Source organism: Lissotriton helveticus, chromosome 6 (assembly GCF_964261635.1).
Source record: "Lissotriton helveticus chromosome 6, aLisHel1.1, whole genome shotgun sequence".
NCBI classification, from domain to species: Eukaryota; Metazoa; Chordata; class Amphibia; order Caudata; family Salamandridae; genus Lissotriton; species Lissotriton helveticus.
The window spans coordinates 184,511,574-184,534,361 of NC_136067.1; the positions used below are offsets into that span (position 1 = coordinate 184,511,574).

The following is a 22,788-nucleotide window of genomic DNA, read 5'->3' on the forward strand; positions in this document are numbered from 1 at the left end:
TGTGTTAAAGGGGATAATTGGAAAATTACTGTTGCCATTTCTGATGGCAGAATATGCTCTTGAATCCTTCCTTTTAATGGACTAGTACTTCCAATATATATATACTATTACACACACATATAATGCAATATATCACACACTTGGTATTACAATTCTTGAATGTTTATATTTTGTAATGTATAGTGGTATTATATTTGAAATATTTGATCTTGTCTACTGTGTATGGGCAGACACTGCAATGTCTACTTTTGAAAAAAACAATTGGTGGGTTGCGTAGACACCTCAGACCTTTGTGTGCTGTTTTTAGGGCTAGAAACTGGTACATAGTATACTACGTGTGGTTTTCCCCCTTTTGTAAATTAAGCTAGGTTTGTTAGAAATAACCTTGTTGACAATAGGGTCTACTTTCAAAAGTTGCCAATGCTTGATAAGAATTTTGTGCAGTAAATGGCTCATGGAGTTGTATGGGGTAATAACTTAGACTACCTGTTTCCTTCTGTTAGTTTTCTTCACTTTGTTTATTAACAACTGCTTACGCTCCAGATTCATTATCCTACTTTTAGCCCTGCCACTGTCAGCAAATCTCATGATTGCTTTATTCATCTCTACTTCAAACACTCCTTTCTTACTGCAGTAACGTCTTGTGCGTGTAAGTTCACCAAAGGGGATAGTTTGAATCAGAGACTTGGGATGTGCCGTGTGTGCATGGAGTATTGAATTACAGGCTGTTGGTTTCCTGTATAGAGCAGACATGATCAAACCACTTTTTAATGTACAGTTTTATATCTAGAAACAAAATCTTGTTTTTATCATACTGGTGGGTAAACACAATATATCATTGGTTAGAATTCAGAAAATCCCAGACTTTCTGTAGGAGTATTTCATCACCAATCATCAGAACATCGTCTATATAACGACCCCAATATACCACATGATTGATTACTGTGTTCAGGCAGGATGACCAGATATGTTTTTTCTAGCCAACCCATGAAAAGATTGGTGAACAAGGGCAAAAACTTTGATCCTGTAGCAAAACTTGTGGTGTTGCTGAAACCAAGTACCATTGTGTAAGAATACGTTGTTATCAAGGACCAAAGTGATCATTTCGATCAACATAGATGTGTGTTCCCAAAGGCAAGCATCCCTGGATGAAAGAAAGTGTTTCATTGTCTCGATTCCCTGAGCAGTAGGAATGGATATATATAAGGAGCTGATATCAAAAGTGCCAAACCTGCACTTGCCTACCAATTAAAATCCATTAGTTGATTCAAAATGTCCTTAGTGTTGCGAAAAAAGGACGGGAGATTTTTGACCACGGGTTGTAAAAGATGGTCGATATACTCTGAAATGGGCTCCGTAGGTGAACCTATTCCTGATATGATCGGTTTACCTGGGGGAAAGGCTCAGATGCAACCTATACCCTTTGGTGAACTTACACGCATAAGACGCAACTGCAGTGAGACAGAAGTGGTTTAAGTAGAGATAAATAATATAATCATGAGATTTACTGACAGAGGTTATATCTCGGAGACGACCAAAGGGGCTAAAAGTAGGATAATGAATCTGGATTGTAAGTAGCTGTTAATAAACAAAGTGAAGAAAACTACAGAAAGAAACAGGTAGTCTCAGTAATTAGTCCGTATACTCCATGAACCATGTGCTGCACATCATTCTTATCAAACATTTCCATATTTTGAAAGTAGACCCTATTGTCAACAAGGTTATTTCCAACAAACCTAGCTTAATTTCCAAAATGGGGAAGACCTTACGTAACTTACTATGTCCCAGTTTCCCGAGCCCTTAGAATGAACAAGAAGGTCTGATGTGGCTACCCACCCCACCAATAGGTTTTTTCAAATATGTACATTGCAATGTATGCCCATACACAGTAGACAAGATCAAATATTTCAAATATAATACCACTACACAGTACAAAATAGAAACATTCATGAATTGTAATACCAAGTTTGTGGTATATTGCATTATATGTGTGTGTAATAGTATATATATTGGAAGTACTGTTAGACCATTAGAAGAAAGGATTCAAGAGCATATTCGGGCCATCAGAAATGGCAACAGTAATTATCCAATGGCTGTCCACTTTAACACACACCATGGGACAGCAGACATGCCACAGATCATAGGGGGTGGCCAAGGACCAACCGAGTCGTGGTGATAGGACACACATATATTACATCAGTTGATCATAACCTCAATATGGATGGGGGACTGTTTGTATTCTTAAAAGATTAAATTTGCCAAAACTGTGTCTTTAATAGAAATGTAGATTACAACGCAATATGCCAAACTGACTAGTCTGATAACCATAGCCCATGCCCTCTACGTTTTATACAAGAAATACATCTGTAGTGAAAATTGTTTGCACAGTACTAATGTGCAGATGACTTTATCTGTAATAGATATTCTTTCATTCCTTAATCTGCTGTATGACAAATTATAAGAGGCATTGGTCTTCTCTTGTATTGTACTCTATGAGAAAAGTTTAAGTACTAATAATGTTATGTACTGTGCTACAATGGAGACCTGATTATGGTTTTCATTTGCAAATGCCACTCTAATGGCCATAATTGTGTATATTTTTCGGGCTCTATGCTCTTGCTGTTTGTACTACTATCTATGGGCAGAATTGTGTTTACTTCTCGGGGCTCTATGCTCTTTCTGTCTGTGTTATCTTTTTCTTACTCACTGCTAATATTCAGACTCCTATATCTCTCCCTCTGTGATGAATGTGAAATAATTTTTAGAACAGTATTAAGTACTGGCGTTTAGAGACAATTACTTTGTAAGTCATCTATAACTCAAATACCCAGTGCGCATCTGGTGATAATGCAATTTTTACCTCACAATGCTTAAGTATACAACATATCTTGCACAAAATGGAGTATTTATATATTATAGACATGCAACCTTAATTTTTTGCTAGTTTTTACACTATGCTCTGTAATGCCCCCTTTTATTCACTGGTATTATTCATACGCCTGTATCTCTCTTTTGAGATGAGCGTGCAACAATTTTTGATCATAGTGTTACGTATCGGTGTTGAGAGATATTCAGCTTGCATATCATCTCTAAACTCAGTGTACTTAATAGCTTGCATAAAAGGAATATGTATGTACTACCGACATGCAGCCTTAAATTGTTGCGAGTTTTCACATTTCTTCATGTACTGCTCTAAAATGGCACACCGGTTCTAAGTACAGGGGTCCTAACTTGCTTCCTGTTTCTATGTTTATATTCTATACGTGATTTCCTGGAAATTTTAAATGAGTTGGATATGCAGGACATGTACACACCGAGATACTTTGTGAGTGGTTATGTGTGTGTGGTCTCGACACACTTTTTTCTGCTTCTACCTGGTAATAACCTTACCATTTATGCCTTTAACAATTCATTTTCTTTCTTTTGTAACTTTTTGATGTTGATGATTGCTTTGTAGTTTTACCGCCTTTAAACCAGGCCGATCCTAACCTGTGTTTTCCTGCTGTACCCATTTAAATATATGGAGCACAGCAACACTTTTCAAGGTATGCCTAACATTTAAGTCTTACCTGAGTAGTGCTGTGACTCTCGAGCCCTTTAATTTAGATGGTGAATGTGGCAGTATAAGTTTATTTATCTAAATAGTATGGGCTGCAATACTTGCCTAGCATTTGATTTCCCAATGAATGAGGAAGAGGGCAGGTTCAATATATATTATTGGATCTGCTCAAATGTCACCATTATTTGGTTGAATCTCATTCTGAGAGTATACTGTTGAGTGGTCATTTTCTTCTTATAAAAAATATACACGGTACGACACATCTAATTTTTCTCTGCTTCAGTATGACGTATTATCCTTTCCTGATATTTTCTTATATCCTCCTTTATCATAGTTGTAAATTATAGGTCTGTTAAAAACTGCAGACCTTTCTCGAAATATATCAGTCCTTGCTCCAAGGACCTCTCCGGATTCTCTGACAACTTACATGTGTGGCTTACTTCTTCATCGCTTCTAAAGATTCATGAGGTAATTTTATGGCCTAAGCCTTTCTCCATGCCATGTTTCGCTATATGGTGTTGGTGATATGAGATTCTCTTTCCTTTTTGGTTTTGACCAAATTTTGTCTTCACTTTATTTCTATGGCATGACTCGTAGGTGATATCACTTAGTGCTGGTATACATTTTTTCTTTTCTTTCCTTTCCTTTTTCTTACTTGTTTGATGACAGCACTATGCATGGTCATTGATGTCAGTTGCGTAAAATTTTAACATTTATTTAGCACTTGCCTCTCCTTACACACTTTTCAGGATAAGATTGGGTCTACACTTTTTGAATAACATACATGTATGCAAAATAGCAGTTTTTACAAATATGTAATGGCCTATATTTTAAATTAACAGCCTTAAAAAAGTTGTCATCATGACGAAACATGTGTTGGCAGTACTACTCTTCTACTGACCTGTGTGTCAATGGAATTTCGGATTGGACTATCTGTGAATGAAAGTTGGATCTGTGAGATATCATAGTTGTAAATTATAGGTCTGTTAAAAACTTCAGACCTTTCTCGAAATATATCAGTCCTTGCTCCAAGGACCTCTCCGGATTCTCTGACAACTTACATATGTGGCTTACTTCTTCATCGCTTCTAAAGATTCATGAGGTAATTTTATGGCCCAAGCCTTTCTCCATGCCATGTTTCGCTATATGGTGTTGGTGATATGAGATTCTCTTTCCTTTTTGGTTTTGACCAAATTTTGTCTTCACTTTATTTCTATGGCATGACTCGTAGGTGATATCACTTGGTGCTGGTATACATTTTTTCTTTTCTTTCCTTTCCTTTTTCTTACTTGTTTGATGACAGCACTATGCATGGTCATTGATGTCAGTTGCGTAAAATTTTAACATTTATTTAGCACTTGCCTCTCTTTACACATTTTTCAGGATAAGATTGGGTCTACACTTTTTGAATAACATACATGTATGCAAAATAGCAGTTTTTACAAATATGTAATGGCCTATATTTTAAATTAACAGCCTTAAAAAAGTTGTCATCATGACGAAACATGTGTTGGCAGTACTACTCTTCTACTGACCTGTGTGTCAATGGAATTTCGGATTGGACTATCTGTGAATGAAAGTTGGATCTGTGAGATAGACAGATCAAGATGACTGCATTTGTGTAGTTCTCTGGATTGTTTAGATTTTTCTGTATATGAAACCCTGTTTCTTTATATATTTACTAGCAGCCTGTCCCGACGTTGTCCGGGTATGAATTGCTGCCGGCCAGTAGTATATTGTTTTGTAGGATTTCGTTTTGATAGCATTTTTTATCTGTGACAGGCCTGTGAAACGCTCCGATTCACAGGGCACTGCTGATGCACTTAAGAGTGCGCGTTCAGTAGTGTGTGAACTCGAGTTTCCCTACTTTATTTTTCCTTGCAATATTATATAGCGGCAACTCGACAACATGACATGAGCGCAATTTCCATTAAAGAAGAACACATTAATTTGTGGTAGGCACGGGGAGACAAAGCGATTTGCCTGGAATCACAGGATGTTGAGCTGATGCAGAGATTCGAACGTAGCTCCCCAGCTCTAAAGTTCGCAATTTTAGAACTTGTGGCGGGAGGTGTGTCTAAAAGTGTATGTCGGTGCTGGCCATCAATGAGAGAGACCTGTGCATTTTTCAAATGAGTGGTGAAAAAATATGAGTATGTTGCTGGAGATGTGGGCCGCCGTGCCACCAATGTACTTACCGAGCTAGGGTAAACACCCATTATTCCGCAACTTTCTTTCCGCATACCATCACTCCGCATATTTTCATTACGAAAGTACCATGACTCCACAATGCCATTATAACGCATGGCATTACATTTTATATGCTTTTACCACGCATACATTTACAACGAAATTCGTTGTAAATCCATGAATGATAAAAGCATGTTATTTTTTTAAATGTTTGGATAGGGTAAGTATGGGTATAGGGGTATATGTTTTGGGGTACTGAGGTATATGTTTTGGGGTGTTTGGGTATTTTAAGGGTTCAGATATAGTTTTGGGTTATGGGGTACAGGGGTAGTTTTAGGGTTTAGGGATAGGTATGGGTTTTTGGGTACAGGGGTATTTTTAGGGTTCAGGGCTAGCTTTGGGTTTTGAGGTACAGGGGTATTTTAGGGTTCAGGGCTAGGTTTGGGTTTTGGGGTACAGGGGTATTTTAGGGTTCAGGGGTAGGTTTGGGTTTTGGGGTACAGGGTTATTTTTAGGGTTCAGGGCTAGGTTTGGGTTTTGGGGTACAGGGGTATTTTTAGGGTTCAGGGGTAGGTTTGGGTTTTGAGGTACAGGGGTATTTAAAGGGTTCAGGGGTAGGTTTGGATTTTGGGGTACAGGGGTATTTTTAGGGTTTAGGTATAGGTTTGGGTTTTGGGGTACAGGGTATATTTATAGGGTTAAGATGGGTTAGTGTTTAAGTGTGTTGGGGTATTTTAAGGAGTAAGGGTGGGTTGTGATTATGGGGTGCAGGGGTATTTTTAGGGTTTAGGTGTAGGTTTGGGTTTTGGGGTACAGGGTATATTTATAGGGTTAAGATGGGTTAGTGTTTAAGGGTGTTTGGGTATTTTAAGGAGTAAGGGTGGGTTATGATTATGGGGTGCAGGGGTATTTAAAGGGAGCAGGGTGGGATTAGCACATGATATGAGACGTGGCATGAAGGGCGGAACGTACCACACGCCCCCAGCGTTTGTCACGCCCCCAGCACACGCCCACAGCACAACACAGACACGCCCACAAGGGACTACTTTGCTGGCACGGTTCTTTTACCTTTTGAATGTATATGGTGGGCGTCTGCATAGCCTATGTCCTTCTGTTGCAACTGCCCTTTCCAACGCTGTATTGGGTGTTGTGATTGGTGCTGTGGTTCCTGAGATTACCCGCCTCAAAGGTTTGGGCTCTCTCTTTATTATATTAGTATAGATATATACTATTGAGGTGGGATAGTGTTGATTAATTTGAGTACACAGTACTTTTGTATTATATGTACCTAACATTGACTGTAGTCCGATGTGCAAGCAGCCTGCTATTACCACTGCCATCATTTTCTTTTTCAGATTGCCAAATATGGCTGTATATTTCCATTGTGGGTGACAGCACCAATACTGTGTGAGCGTAAATTTCAATAAAGCTGTTACATATTTGGCAAAGTCACAGGATAAAGCCTGTTCCGAAAGTAACTATCTTTTTAGAAATTCTCCGAAATGTCTTTTACTTTATGTAAAGGCCCTACTGAGGTGCATGCTTTATTGACACAGCCATTTATACATGTAGATTCAACATAATCAGGCAAATAGCTTGGTTTACACATGGAAATTAATTTTTTGTATAGGCACATTCATTATATCTGAAATATTTTGACGTATCTACACCTATTTATTTTGAGCATTTGCATATCATATGAATTATAGAGGCAGGAAATTAATGGCCCCAATAGTGTCGCCCTGTCTTAGACATACCACATAATTTTTCCTCATACTATAATAATAATATTCACATTTGTAAAGTGCATGGTTACACTAGACTAGTGTGTCCCGCGCTGCGGCACAGCCTGCGACCAACCAGGGAAAGAGGTAAGTTTTCAGTTCTTTACGGAAAATAGTCTCCAAGACCTCCAGCCGGAGACCCTGAGGGAGTTTGTTCCACTGCTGCGCTGCCAGATAGCGGAAGGAGCGTCCACCCATCCTTCCTCTCCTGATGGTAGGGATACACACCTGCCCTGTCCCGCTAGATCTGAATTGACGGGTCGGGAATAGGGAGTTAATAGGTCATGCAGGTAGGTGGGGCCCTTCCTCTGTATGATCCGATCGCTAACACACAGAGCCTTGAACAGAACTCTCTCCCTAATTGGGAGCCAATGTAGGGAGGCTAAGGCCCTCTTAGGAGTGGCTCTCTAAGGAAGCATTAGGACCAGGCATGCTGCAGTGTTCTGGATACGTTGAAGTCTCTGAATGCATTTAGAATTTGCTCCCAGGGACAGTACATTCCCATAATCCAGACGCGATGTCACCAGGGCATGCACAATTGGTTTTCCTAGCTGCAGTAGGCAGCACATCCATAGTTTTCTGGAGACCTCACAGGACTCAAAAGTAGGCACCTGCCACTCGCCTGGTATGGTGCTCATAAGAGAGCTTGGTGTTCAACCACACGCCTAAATCTTAACCTGTTCGCAAGGCGTAGGGGTGGGTCCCAGTGTCCGAGGCCACCATGCCGACGACCATACTGATGGTGCTTTCTCTATCACAAGCACCTCGGTCTTGTTGCCATTCAATTTGAGGCAGTTGTTCGCCATCCAAGACGCCAGTTCTTGCAGGCAGGTCACAAAGTTGAAGGCTGCCTTCTCCTGTGCCTGTGTAAGTGACACCACCAGTTGAGTATCGTCGGCATAGGACTCTACATTGACCCCAAATCTTTCCGTAATCCCCCCCAGAGGAGTGACGTAGAGATTAAACAGGGTCGGACTAAGGGTGGACCCCTGTGGCACCCCCTGTTTCAACTTGAAGTCTTTAGAATAGTGAGATCCCTGCACCACCTGAAAGCTGCGCTCAAACAAAAAGGATTCCATCCATTTCAAGGCACTACCTGCCACACCTCCCTTTATAAGACGATGTAGCAGGGTGTGATGGGCAATAGTGTCGAAAGCGGCACTTACATCTAATAAGATTAAGGCCGCCGCCTGCCCCTCGTCTACATACTTCCGAATGGTCTCCATCGAAAGAAGCAGAGCCGATTTAGTAGAATAGAGGGCCCGAAACCCAGACTTGGTGGGATGAAGTAGGTTATGCTAGTATTAATGTCTCTGTTTTTCTAATTAATGACTGTTCCTAAATTCTAATGCAGATTGCCGAGGAGTATATTGTGGACGTCACGGTCATCATTGGAAACCAGTCTTTACGCCTCTTAGATGCTTTCAAGTACGACCCATCTTTAAACCCAGTCGTCGTATCTCTGAGCAGAAATACCAGCAGCATAGCAGGTAAAGGGGCCTTGCCAGCCATTGTGTAAAAACTGATTTCATAAAGTATATTTGTGCTGAATTATTTTGGTTTTATATTGTGAAACAGGCCAAAAGGGACATTAAAGTATTCTACAAAAAGAGTGCACAAGATATATCGGAGAGAACAAGTGCAAAGAGAGAAACTGTAACAATTTAGGATTTACATGGATACGTGCAAAGAAAAGAACACAACTGTAACTGTGTGAAAGAAAATAAACAATGTTATATTGGGACAAATCAGCTATTGGTAGGACATATGAGGATAGAGAGTAAAAGATCTTATTGTACCAAAAGATTCAGGTGTAAAATTTGAGATTTTATATGGTGCAAGGAGTGAGATAAGTGACGAGGTGGTATTTAGAGCTGAGGAAACAAGGGCAAGTGGGGACCTAGAAGACAGGGGTTGGACAGAAGGAGGTCAGAATACTACTTGGGGCAGAGTGAAAAAGTGAATGAGACAAGCACATGCCATAAAGATAGAAGTAATTTCAAGATTCTTTTGAAAGTACAGTATGGGGAAGATAGTCAAACTTCCAATGGCATGGGTTTCTGTTTGATAGGGGTACAAACTGCCTTTTAGTGAATGTGGAGAGTTCCAGAATAAGGATTCAGAGCTGCAAAGAGGTCTGGGTCGCTCTGCAAGCATCTTGTACCTGTGGTTAGACTGGATGAAGCCTAGACAGCAGCTTTGAGTGAAATCAGGTGGATCTTAGGAAGCCCTGTCACAAGGGTGCTACCATAGTCTAGTCTAGAGAGAGCCAATACCTGGATTTAGACCTGCGAATCAGTGACAGGAAAGAAGTGTTTAATACAATTAGTTTTAATTGGTAGAGAAAGATTTTGCCTGTTGCAGCCAATATCGGCCTGAAGGAGTAGTTTATCATCCAGTATGCAGGACAATAATCTGGTGCTGTTGACTATAAAAGAAGTAGTGATGAGCATGGAAAAGTAGAACAGCTTAAAAGAGAAAGCAAGCCTGGAGGTAGCAGAGGAGATGAGAAGACATTTAGGGCATCATTTATGAGGTTTTGCCGTAGGGCAGTGCCGCAGCCTTCCTGCTGCACTGCCCTACGGCAAAAGAAAATGGCAGGACTGCGCTATCTATCAGATACTGCCCATTCCTGTCCTTTTCCTGCATCGGCGCATAGTTGGCTGATGTTCACCAACGCAGGCACCTTTGCAACATGGTGAAAGAGAGCCTGCCTTGCCGGGATGATTATTTTTGGAAACCTTCTTGCACAAAAACAATCACAAGAGACATTTTTCTCTTTCTATGTGTGCTGCCAAATGCAAAAGGAAAAACTAGGAGAAATGAGGATATTTTTCCTCATTGTGCCACCCTTACGCATCCCCTGCGGAGGCATAAGTTTTAAGTGCTGCCTCAGACTTATTATTTCTCATAAATCCGGGACAGTGTCAAAAAGCCATGGATGTTGCTCGGAATGCCCCAGCAACATCCATTGCACACCCCTTTAATGCTGAAAACGGTGTTAAAGGGAACAATATTTACCAGGCAGTAATAGGCCCAAAAAAGTGGCTTAGTGCTGACTTGTAAATATTGAGCAGGCTCCTGCGCCATAGGATTTTAAATTGGTAATCTGAGGTAGTCACATAGCTGAGGGATTCAGATTTAGGATATCTTTTCAGGTATGGCAAATGTCCTCAGTGGTATTGGTTGCAGTCAGTTCTGGTGTCTGATTTGTTTCAAATAGAGGCAGACTAATCTAAGAACTTAAACTGAGCTTTGAGGGACTCCATGAGCAAGTGTGGTGAGGGGGAGAATGAGGATGCTGAGGATGCTTTTCCAGGCGAGAGGACCACCTTAGGATATGGAACCCAAGTCAAATTTATGAGTGTACAATAAGTACACAGGGCCCGATTCACAAAGGGGCTCTGCACTTGTGATGGAGGCTCCACAGTCACAGTAGGGGCATTGGGGGTACCTGGACTCATGGGTGCAGAGCTTCTGCCACGACTTCAGAGGCACTTTGTGAATCAGGCACTTAGTGACTGACTGTGTGTTACAGGCATGGAGATTTCAGAGCTATGATCTGATCTGAAACCAGATGTTTTGAAGATCAATATTTTTTTGAAAAGTTTTTATTGTGCATATTGCATATTTCCTAAGAAAATGAACACGTCAAACAATCAGGTGATAGCTCTTTGTTGGCAGACTGTTTACACAATTTTTGAAGCTAAAGTTATTTATAATTTTTTATATTTTTCCTAATACATGAGAGAATATGTATGATATTTTAGTGATTGTGATAATGTTGGTGTGCCAGATGTCACCCTTGGGGCCCTACTCAGGTGCCACTTAAAAGGCAGTCACCCAAATGAGGTTTCTCTGCATTTGAACGTTTCCATCTGCGATAAGCATACTAGACATTACCCCTGGTTCTCAATGCAGCAGCTGGTTATGAGCTTCATCATTTTTAAACCTGTTATTCTTCTGGACATACATTTGCCTCATTCGCCAGAGGTATTTTATTTGGTAATTGCTCTTGTCTATGATATGGCAATTATTTTCTGCAGTTATGTTTTTGGGTCAAGTTGAAATCTAGCCCAACAGAGTTTACGAGCAGGTGGCCTTTTCTTCTCTAATGGAAGGTATTTCCCTACTGAGTTGCAGTCATCACAATGTAATATAATCAATTTCACTACCATCCGTTCCTGAATTGGTACATGCACCTTACTAGGATTGACATCCGAATATCAGACTGTGGCATCAATAATAAAATAAAGTAGAAAAGTTGAATAACTCTGAGAATAGTCTGCATCGTTGTTTTAGACTCAAAGTAAAGTGCTGTGAGATTCCAGATGTGGAGATCCGAGCTGAGGATAAAAACATGAAGGCAGCATTGGGAAAAGAGTAGTAACCAGGAGTCAAAAATGACTCAGGCTTCGTGATTAGACCTCAGCAGACGTATTTCGAAGAAATACCCCACATTTCCTCCTAATGAACTTTGGTTAATTTGAGCAAAGCTGCAATGAGTTTAGGCAATAGGAATTGTACAAGCTTTTATGGGAGACTTTGAAAGGCCACAATATAGGTGATTGATGGTAAATGCTGGGGGAGATGTTATAGAGGGAAAAGAAGAATTTCACTTATTTAATTTGAGATTTCCCTTCCATAGCTCCAATTCGCTGTTATGCTTTTTCTTTTTTTCCTTTTTTTCGTAGGTGGTGAAATACTGGTTATTGAATTGTTACGCTTTGATAGCCATGAAGATCAGGATATAAAAGTCACAATTGAAAGTACTCTGGCGGACATTAAAAGGCAGACATCAAATGGCATAGAGGCCATTCTACCTCCAATGCCAATAGGGCTCTACAACATTTCCATCACAATCAATGGAGTCCAAGTTAATTCTACTGAGTAAGACAAACTCTCTTCTCTTCTTCTGGTAAATGTATAGAATTGGACATAAAGAAATGTACTTTGGTGTTAGAATCTTTAAAAATGTTGTTAACAGAAATTATACTAATTAGGTTTTTGACATATCACTTGCTATCTCGCAGTCCTTGTTTTGTAGCTATGTGATTGACTGGTGTGAATATTACCTAATTCAATTGTACTTTCGTTTTTTCTGATTATTTGGCCCTTATATACATAAAGGTACAAATACAGAGCATGCTATTATAAGGAGAAGGAAGTAGCAGCTAGTATTTGTATTTTGAATCTTTATATACCCCTGTATGTTGTCTTATGGCTTACTCAGTGTGTCTATGCCTACAGTTTAGCTGAAGTCCAGTCGTCTAGGGGGCATGACCCCTATGTGGTATTCCTCACTGACACAGGGTTGGAAGAGTGATAGTTTCTCCTTGGAAGGATATAGTACCGTAATCTGTGACTACATGGTGTGCATGGAGTGCATTAAGAGCACATGGTGTGCCTGACTCCAAGGTGGTGGAATTCACTTGAAATATAGGTGGAGCGTATCTGTTTGGCCTGATGTATCCCCAGTGGGGTGAATCAGTGCAGTTTGCCACACTCTCTGGCAGTAAATGCAATCAACCCACAACAATGGCCTGGAAAGGTTTATGAGGGAAACCTGGGACCTGAGAGTGCCTGACCCTGCCTGATCCTACCTGACTTGAATATGGCGGTGTAAGAACCACTACACCACAATACGAATTTAGCGTATGCAGCATATACAGGAGTACCACTGGGCTACTGCAACATGGTCCCAGACCTAAATGGACGATTTATAGCTCTACAACAAGCTCTGTATACAGAACTATGTGTAGCACTTACATCAGGCCTAGATCTGAGCCTAATACCCATCAAAGGAAGACAGGCCTGAAGTAATCCGCAGAACATAGAATAAAATAAAACATAGTTTCCCTAGAAGTCTCATGACACAAACACCCAGAACTTCCTAACAAGTAACACTCTGACCTCAAAATTAGAGTACAGACTAGAGATATAATAACAATCGAGGGGTCCTTCACGAATACCTATGTGATCTCTCCACGTTAGTCACTTCAAGTTATATGCAAAGAAATCACACAGGAAAACACATATACACAAATATGGCTGAAAAAAAAATAAGGCAAACCTCAAGAGAGTGAAAGCTGACCCACCAAATCCAGACCCAAGATCAAAAATATACAAGAAATCAATACCACAATGGAAGCAATCCTAAAGAAACTGGTGGAGGTCCACAATTTGGCGAAGTGCACCAAAGAGAACAAGGACATTATGCAAAACTAAATTTCTGCGATTCGTAAAGACATGAAAGAAACTAACACCAGAATTGTGGAAGCAGAAAAAAGAGTAAGGCATGTTGAAGATGAAGTGTCGGAGATGACTAAGAGAGTAGCCAAACTAGACACCGCTACACAAGTGTTCTCCAGACAGATATCGGAATTGGAGGACAGGAACAGAAGAGGTAACCTTTGCATTTTTTTGCTTACCGGAGGGATGTGAAGACGAAGCAGGATCATGTGTGTCCTTTCTGGAAAAATGTCTCACACAAGTTACCAAGCTGTCCTTTGGAAAGCCTCTGGAATTTGACAGGACTCACAGAGTGCAGACTAGAAAGCCATTGAAGCAATCCCACCCTAGACCCATTGTATGCAAACCGCTGAGATTTTAACATGTCGAGCTTATCTTGGCCTTTATGAGGAAAAACCAACACATTCTTTGGAGCAATAATACAATCTTCATAGCACAACACTACTCTAAGGCTACAGTTGACACAAGGAAAGGTTTTCTTGCACTCTGACCTAGATTGAGATCACTTGGCTACCAATTCTCCTTCGCAGGACCTGCAAGGCACAGAGTAGTCATTCAAGGCACCCCTGACCTCTTCACAGACTACGATGCCCTCAAGAAATTCCTGGATGCTGCAGAAGATTACCCAATGGATACCTCCACACAGAAAAACCCTACCATGAAACCTAAACTGTATGAAGCAACCTGAGCACAGTCATCTTTGCTAAGTCCTCAGATCAGTAACTATCGGACATCATTAGGTGCCTCAATTCGCTAAAATACAAGGCAACTATGTGTCAAAAGTACCTCCCTCCCTGGATCAAGGATGTCTATTTCCGGCCTGCACAACTTGAAGGCTGCCACTTATGTCAAGAATTAGTTATGCGTCGCACAAGCTCAAGGCCATTTGTGAAACAGCTTCAGAGGATATATGCCTGTATGCCCATCATTTAAAGTAACCAATATCCAGCAAGTCAGTTTAATAACCCTGTTTTTAATAACACTTTTTTAATGGCACTCTATTAAGTTTAGTTCCGTTAGAGTGGAAGCATTTCCCACACATAAAAGTGTCCCGGAGAGGGACGAGTCTTCTTGCTGTCGCTACGCCTAATGTTTCTATTGGAGGAGGGAGGGAGGGTTAGCAGGAAGGAAGGGATTGGGGGGCTTGTACTGTCTACACAATGATATCCCACACCATGTCCCAACATCCACACAATTGTTTGCGAATCAATGATAAAAGATCTCATCTATCACCAACATGACCTCTTCAACTCAGAAAAACGTTAAAATAATATCGCTGAATGTTAAAGGCCTCAATCACCAGGTCAAAAGGAAGAAGATTTTTAATTACATACATAAACAGAAAGCCTACAATATTCTGCGACAAGAAACTAAGCTAAACCGCAACCTAGCTAGTTTTCTTAAAGGGCACCAGTTCACAAAAGTAGCATAATCTGTGTCAGCGGGCAAGAAAACTGGAGTCCTAGCGCTCATTTCTAGGAAAGCTAGGACAGACCTAATCTCACACTCTGCCGACAAACAAGGTAGATGGGTCATAACGAAACTACCTAAAAACAACTCTGATCTTTATATAATCAATATTTATGCTTCCACTAATGACGCTCCTGAGTTTTGGGAAGAAATCAGGGAGCAAATAAGTCGAATCCCTGACACCGCCACACTTAAAATGGGGGGAGACTTTAACCTCCTGCTAGATCCTGACCTAGATAGGAACTCGAATTGCCACTACAGACCAAACTAGTCACACACAATTCTTTAAAAACTCTGCAGCAAATTTAACATGCCAGACACATGGAGACTACAAAACCCGGGTAAAAGAGATTACACATTCTACTCTCACCCTCATAGCTCATATTCCCGCATAGACTATCTTTTAATCTCAAGGAACTCAGTTGGCAGAATAGATCAAACAACCATAGAGCCGAGAGTCATATAAGACCACTACTGAATAACCCTAACGATTACAGATTCAACACCGCAGCTGAAAGAACCCCTGTGGAGATTTAATGACGATATTTTAAACACAACATGAAATAAAACAATTATTGAGGAGGCAATACGATATTATCTCCTACAAAACAAAGAAAATGAAACCTCGCATCACACCAGATGGGAGGCATTAATACCTACAATCAGAGGGATTACAATTAAAATCAAATCAAATATGATTAAAGTGGTCAATGAGAAGTTGCATTCCCTTGAGACGGAAATTTCGGAGCTAGAGAAGATACACATAACCAAAAAGGACCCACAGACGCTAAACAAGATATTAAATAAGAAATGTGAATAAAACAAAATTATTAGCACCAGAGCAGGGGTCTGGGTTAACAAACAAAAAAGCCTGCAAAGCCAATAAAGCCGCGAAATCCCTGGCCTCATACCTAAAATTCAAAATGCAGAAAAATGTCATGAATGCTATCAAAGATGACATAGACACTATCCATACAAACCCACTCAAAATACCGGCTACATTCCAAAAATTCTATCAAAAATTGTATGATACGAATACCAAATTGAATCGAATGATGAGTAAGGATTTCCTAGAAAAACTTTCACTACACACATCAACTGATCATGAGATGAGCTCCATAAATGGCCCTATCACCCTCCAAGAAGTAGAGACTGTCAATAAAATACTAAAATCTGGCAAGGCCCCAAGCCCAGACGGCTATAACGCAGCATTCTTTAAAACATTTGTTGGCCTCTTAAGACAATCTTTTCTAAACCTATATCAGCAGGTTACATCCACTGACCAAATCACAGGCACCCCAGTAGAGGCTGTCTTAACAGAAGAATGTAAAGACCTGCTCCTTACTAAAACTATTGACCGATTTCATTAATAAACGTGGACTGTAAAATGTACTTTCTGATACTGAATTTACGACTGCTAAAATATAGGGGTAAACTTATTCACCCCATGCAAGTAGGTTTTCTTAAACATAGACTCTCCAGTGTGAAAAAGCAAAGCTATTCGACTCCCCCACTTTCACATTGGATGCAGAAAAAGCGTTTGACAAAGTAGACTGGATATACGTACGCATGACGCTAGAAAAGTTCAAATTGGGAGATTTGTTGATACGAATGATTATGGCTCTCTATTATGTACCTAGGGCTAAAGTTAGAGTGGGAGGTGCAATCTCCTCCTCCTTATCACTACGACAAGGCACCAGACAAGGTTACCCTCTATCACCATCACCGTTCCTACTAGCTATAGAGCCATTTCTCCAACACATAGGAGAAAATGCAGAAATACCAGGGATAGATTTTGGAAGTTTAACCTTCAAAGTGGCTGCATATGTGGATTATGTTCTGGTAGTGTCCAGAGAGGCTGAAACGGCCATCCTGACCCTCATATATATGATACAGGAGTTTGCTGAAGTATCAGGATACACCCTTAATAAAGAAAAAACTGAAGTTAAACTTTTGAATCATCAGGGTGATAGGAACATCTTGGGAGACACAGGTCTGGCATGGCAACCGGGCCCAATTAAATATCTGGGTCTGCTATTCACTAACGATCTCAAAACTACATTTCAAGAGAATGAAAACTCCTTACCTAAGAAAATCTCTGAACTTCTCAAGTGGTGGGGAAGAGTAGAAACAATTAAAATGATGATATCACCACTGATCAACTACCTTATCAGTATGCTACCTCTGATTCTGTCAGAAGACTTCATGAAAAAATTGATGAGGTTTGTACCAACTTCTTTTGGCAAGGGAAGAAAGCTATAATTTCCCTGGCAAAACTCAAAAAGGGCAAAAATAGAGGAGGAACCGCTCTCCCAAACTTCAGTACCGCATTCCTATGCAGACAAGGGGCGGCCCGGTTTGTGGACAACCCACATTACTGTCCTTAATGGCTGGAAGTTCAAGCACATTTATTCAAGGGTACCCCACTCCCAGCAATCATATCTATGCACACATCTCTCCTACAAATATATTATCCAAAACACACGTCAGGCACTCTCACAACTAGAAACACACTCGACTGTTAAGCTCGCCAAGTCTAACATGGCTGCAATCCGGTATAACGCCAAAATAAGAATAGATGGCGACCTAATCTTCTGGCAAGACTGGTCATGGAAAGGTATTACTTTTATCCATGACGTATACATGGGCATCTCTCCTAAATCCTTCTCCGAACTGCAAATAGAAAAGAGGCTATCCAATCTAGACATGTACACATTTTTGAAACTCAAATTCCAAATATCTAAAAACTCAACACAACCAATTGACCACCCTCTAACCCCTAGACTGTCCCAACTGCTCAAGAGTGGTCACATAGTATCAAGGTGTTGGACTTGGCCCTTTTTAGAGGGTCTTCCCTGAACCTTTTTCTTTCCTCCTGTATTTTGTCTGACCTGTTTTAGTTGGTTTTATGACTCTGGGCACTTTACCACTGCTGATCAGTGCTAAAGTGCATATACTCGCCCTATGATAAATTGATGTATGAATTAGTGATTCCATGATTGGCTGGTTTGGATTACTTTTCAGACCCTAGTACAGTGTACTGAGAGTGCCCAGGGCTGGTAAACAAAATGCTGCTAATGGGCTTGCAGCACTGGTTGTGCCACCCAGTAAAAGTGTGTCTCAGGTATGCCATTGCAGAGCCTGTTTTCAGTCTGTTACTGCCATGCTGACTGGGCAAGTGCACCCACTTGCCAGCCCCTGAACCTTCCCTTTTCTTCATGTCAGAAACCCCTATGGTAGGCCCAAGGGCAGGGTATATTGTACATATAAGTTAGGACATGCCCTGGTGTGTGTGGCATGTCCTAATAGTGAATTATAGCCATTTTCGTTTTTCACTTTTGCAATGCTACCTGTTCTCCATAGGCCTGAATGAGCAGTTAGATTATTACATTTTATAATCCTAACTGACTCAGGGAACATAGTAGAAATTCGAGTTTAGTATGCCTGAACTCAGAATGATCAAATACATCTTTTAGTAAAGTTGATTTTAACATTCTGTGTTTGAAAATACCACTTTTAGAAAGTAGGTATTTTCTTGTCTAACTATCCAATCCTACCTCTGTTAGGTTGTGTAATCCTTGTCTGGAGTTTGAGTGACAGGGGCTAGGGGATTCCAGGAGAGAGGATGAGCCAGCCCAGTGGTGAATAAAGAGATCTGCATCTAGATGGAAGGGAAGAGTTGCACCTGGGGCCTGAATAGGGCTGTACCTTCCCTCCACAATGCTGACTCAACCTCCTGTGGTGCGTCTGATGTCCCTGCCCTGCACTGTGAAAGGAGAGGAGGAGTCAGGTCAACAGAGTGCTCCAGGGCTGTACCTTCCCTCCACAATTCTGGCTCCACCTCCTGTGGGGCGTCTGATGGTTCTGCCCTGCACTGTGAAAGGAAGAAAGGAGTCATGTCAACAGAGTACTCCAGAACTGGTTTGGACTAGGCTAAGGCCCCTCTGCCCTCAGAGGAGAAAGGATTTGGGAGTATAAGTATTGGGACACTGATCCCAAGAATTTAGATCACTTTTGGACAAACAAGAAGAAACCTTTGCTGAGGTGTGGAACCAGAGAGACTGAGGAGAGGCTATCCCTAAGCTGAAGTGCTGCTTGGGGAATTGACCTGCAGTGGTTGCCTGACTTCCAAAGAAAGGAGAAAGGAACTTTGTGTACTTAATATCAACTTGTAAGGATCTCCAAGGGCTTGAGAAAAGAGCTTGACTTCTGCTGAAAGCTCGGGGCCAACAGACTTCACCCACCAGCTCCCCAAGAGTTCTTTGGAAGTGCCTACAGTTGTGTTGGACTGTCTGAGGAACTGCATGTCGCAAGTAGCTGGAAGCGCGGCTCAAGAACAGGAAGCGTGTCGCCAAACTGCCGCTGCCACTTCACAACATGATGCGGCTCGCATCGCCGGAGAAGAGGATCGACGTCGCAGCAGATGCCGCCACATCACCGGAAAGCGTGTCGTAGGAGAAGAGGATCGACATCGCATCAGACGCCGCCGCATCTCCGAGAAGAATGTCGCAGGGCCTGTCGCGGCTCATCGCCGGAGAAGAGGATCGACGTCACAGCAGACGCCACCGTATAACCAGGAAGAGTGTCGCAGGGCCTATCGCGGCTCGCATTGTTGTGGGAGCAACTCGCATTACCAGGAGAGAGGGTGGACATCTCAGCAGTCGCCGCCGCATCACTGGGGAGCGTGTCGCAGGGCCTGCCGCGGCTCGCATCGTGTACAGCATCTCGCATCGCCAGAGAAGAGGATCGACGTCGCCGCAGATGCCGCCGCATCACCGGGAAGCATGTCGCATCAAGGAGAAAGCGCCATCTTTGTTTCTTTGCACCAGATCTTCAACGCATCACCGTCCTTGCGTGTACGGGACTACCGCATCACCTTTCCTGCAACACTTTCGTTGCCCTGCGTGTCGCATCTTAAGGCACAGTGACTCAAAGTGTCGCATTTTAAGATCTAAAGAGAACTAAACTAATTCTACCAGTTTAAGTACAGTATTGTGGATTGCTGTTGTTTGTGGTCTTGTGATAAGTCTATATAAAACCTGTGAGGTGTCCATCTGCAGTGTTGTCACTTGATTACTGTATGCGTTCACAAATGCTTCACACACTGCCTCTGAGATAAGCCTGTCTGCTCGTGCCAAGCTACCAAGGGGGTGAGCAGGGGTTATTTTAAGGAGTGTACCCCCTTACCTTCACTAGAGGCAAGGGTCCCTATTTGTCACAAGTACCTACCTGTGCCAACTAGGGACACCCAAATCTAACATCAAGGATATATAAACTTCTGCTAGCCAAACCATGTAAGAATCTTACAATCAATGAGAAGAAGTGGGAAGCTGAACCCAACTCCAATTATACTGAATTTGATTGGTAACGCATACATATGTCTCCCTTTAGGAACATAGTCTCGCCTAAACTCTCACAAATGAAATTCATCATTATAAATAGGTCCTATTGAAAACAAGCTAGGCTCCACAAGCTCAATCTCATCCACTCACCTCAATGCTGTAACTGTAACACTTAAGCAGGTGATCTTCCACATATGCTATTTCACTTCCCAATTTTGCAACTATTCTGGAATAGGATCTTCAAGCATATAACACACAATGTACATACCATTCCAAATTGAGAATTCTCATATATTTTACTTGGGTACCTAGATCCACAAATACAAAACAACAATGAAAGAGACTTACTTGATTTAATGCTTACTCTGGGGTGCAAAATATTCCTAAGTAACTGGAAATCCTTCAAGTCAGTCTCTCTCAAGATGTGGCAGGATTGGCTAATCTTTTTAAGAGGAGGCAACAACAACTTTCCCCATGGTGCCCATCTCACAGGAAATTGTGGATCGCTATGGACTCTCCCTCCTTCATTTTAAAAACCCCCATCACAACCTTTGACATTCAATTCACCACAGGACATACATGAGGATTGCTTACCCTGGCCGAACAGTACATTATAATTACCTAGATTTCACATCTCAGATTACTATCAAGTGCATCTATCATTAATAACATGAGCCATTGGTCTTATTATTATTATTATTTATTTTTCATGTTGTTACTAATATTTAATACAATTTAAAGGTGGGTATAGCAAGATCTAATTTTGAATAAAATGTCTTAGTTACTTGGTACATGTACCACTGTAGCTCTGCACATGTGATTAAGGATTGTACGATATTGATTGTTCAAAGGTCTGCCAATACATGTAGATCTCTGCCTTGTGTTATAATTGTATAGAATGACAGACTCGGGTACTAGTGCCCATCTGCTGTTTATTTATTTATTTTGTCATTTGATTTGTCATCTCCTTAGTTCCTTTGGCAGTATTCTGTAAAACTTTCAATAAAAATTATTTGAAAACAAATTCCACACTCACTACCACTACCAAAAAATTCTAAGATCTAGTCTTTAGGAGTTTCCTGAGGCACACATAATTAAATGTCCCATCCATCAAGTATTGTATTAAGGTGAGAAGATGTGGCATTGTGGCTAGAACTGCTGCCTTTGGCACATAGGGTCTCTAATTCAAAACCATGCATTGGTGCTTTTTAACATGTGATTCTGTGCAAGTCTCTCATCTCCCTGTACCTACAACTAATGAGTGTAAAATGTATTGTGTAATATCCACTTAATGTGCCTGATTATGTAGATTGTTTCTTACCCCTTCACGTAATGTACATCACTCTGTTGCTTCATAGCTAGCTTAGCACTATATAACTACCAATACTTACTTTTACCTGTAAAACTGATAGCGATCGGTAAATTGATATTTTTAATAATCATATTAGAGGTTTCCAACATGGTAGATTTGACTAGCATAATGGAGGCATGACAGCCCATCGTGTTCATTTATAGGAGGTTTCAGGCTAGATGAACGGTGGTAAAACTCTTCAACTGATGTACATGTCGTAGGCAAGGTGGTAGCATGGTGGATATGGCACACTGCATAGTGAAGACTGGCAAGTCCATGATACAGGAACACCAAATTGAGTATTAACAGTCTCATTGTTATGATGAAAGCCATCCTTAAAGGTGGCGAAAAGTGAACTGGGAACAATTAGAATTAAGTACTTATTAGAGACAGCAGAGCCACGGCAGAGAAAAAGTTAACAGTGTATTTAAAAAGTTGGACATGTACTTTATCTTTTACATGTCCTCATAGTGAAAAACTCTTAAAATCGTTTTTCACTACTGCAATGCCTGCCTCTCTCATGGTAACATTGGGTTAACTATTACATTTAACAAGTGATAACTTACAATTGGGAGCATTTAAAATACTCTTTAATGGTAAAGTTGGATTTCAAAATGCCACTTTTAGAAAGTTGCCACTTTCTTGTCCCAAACATTTGGTGCCTGTATACTGGGTCACAGGACAAGGTGTAGCTTACAGTTGGTCTTTGTGTATTGCTCCCAGAAAGTGAGACACAGGGGAAATTAGTGTTAGCAGGGTAGACCGTTTCTGGACCTCATTTATGAGGTTTTGGCGTAGGGAAGTGCTGCAAGGAATCTTCTTCCACAGTCCTACGTCAAA

The 22,788-nt window shown here is 41.1% G+C and overlaps 1 protein-coding gene across 1 annotated transcript in view; it reads left to right on the plus strand.

Moving 5' to 3' along the window:
• Window positions 1-22,788, plus strand: part of PKHD1 (PKHD1 ciliary IPT domain containing fibrocystin/polyductin) — a 1,769,028-nt gene that overhangs the window by 264,237 nt on the left and 1,482,003 nt on the right. Inside the window, exons 28-29 of the mRNA XM_078647366.1 lie at window positions 8,888-9,023; window positions 12,228-12,423. Of these exons, the coding sequence (XP_078503492.1) occupies window positions 8,888-9,023; window positions 12,228-12,423 (332 nt within the window). The remainder of the gene's footprint in view (window positions 1-8,887; window positions 9,024-12,227; window positions 12,424-22,788) is intronic.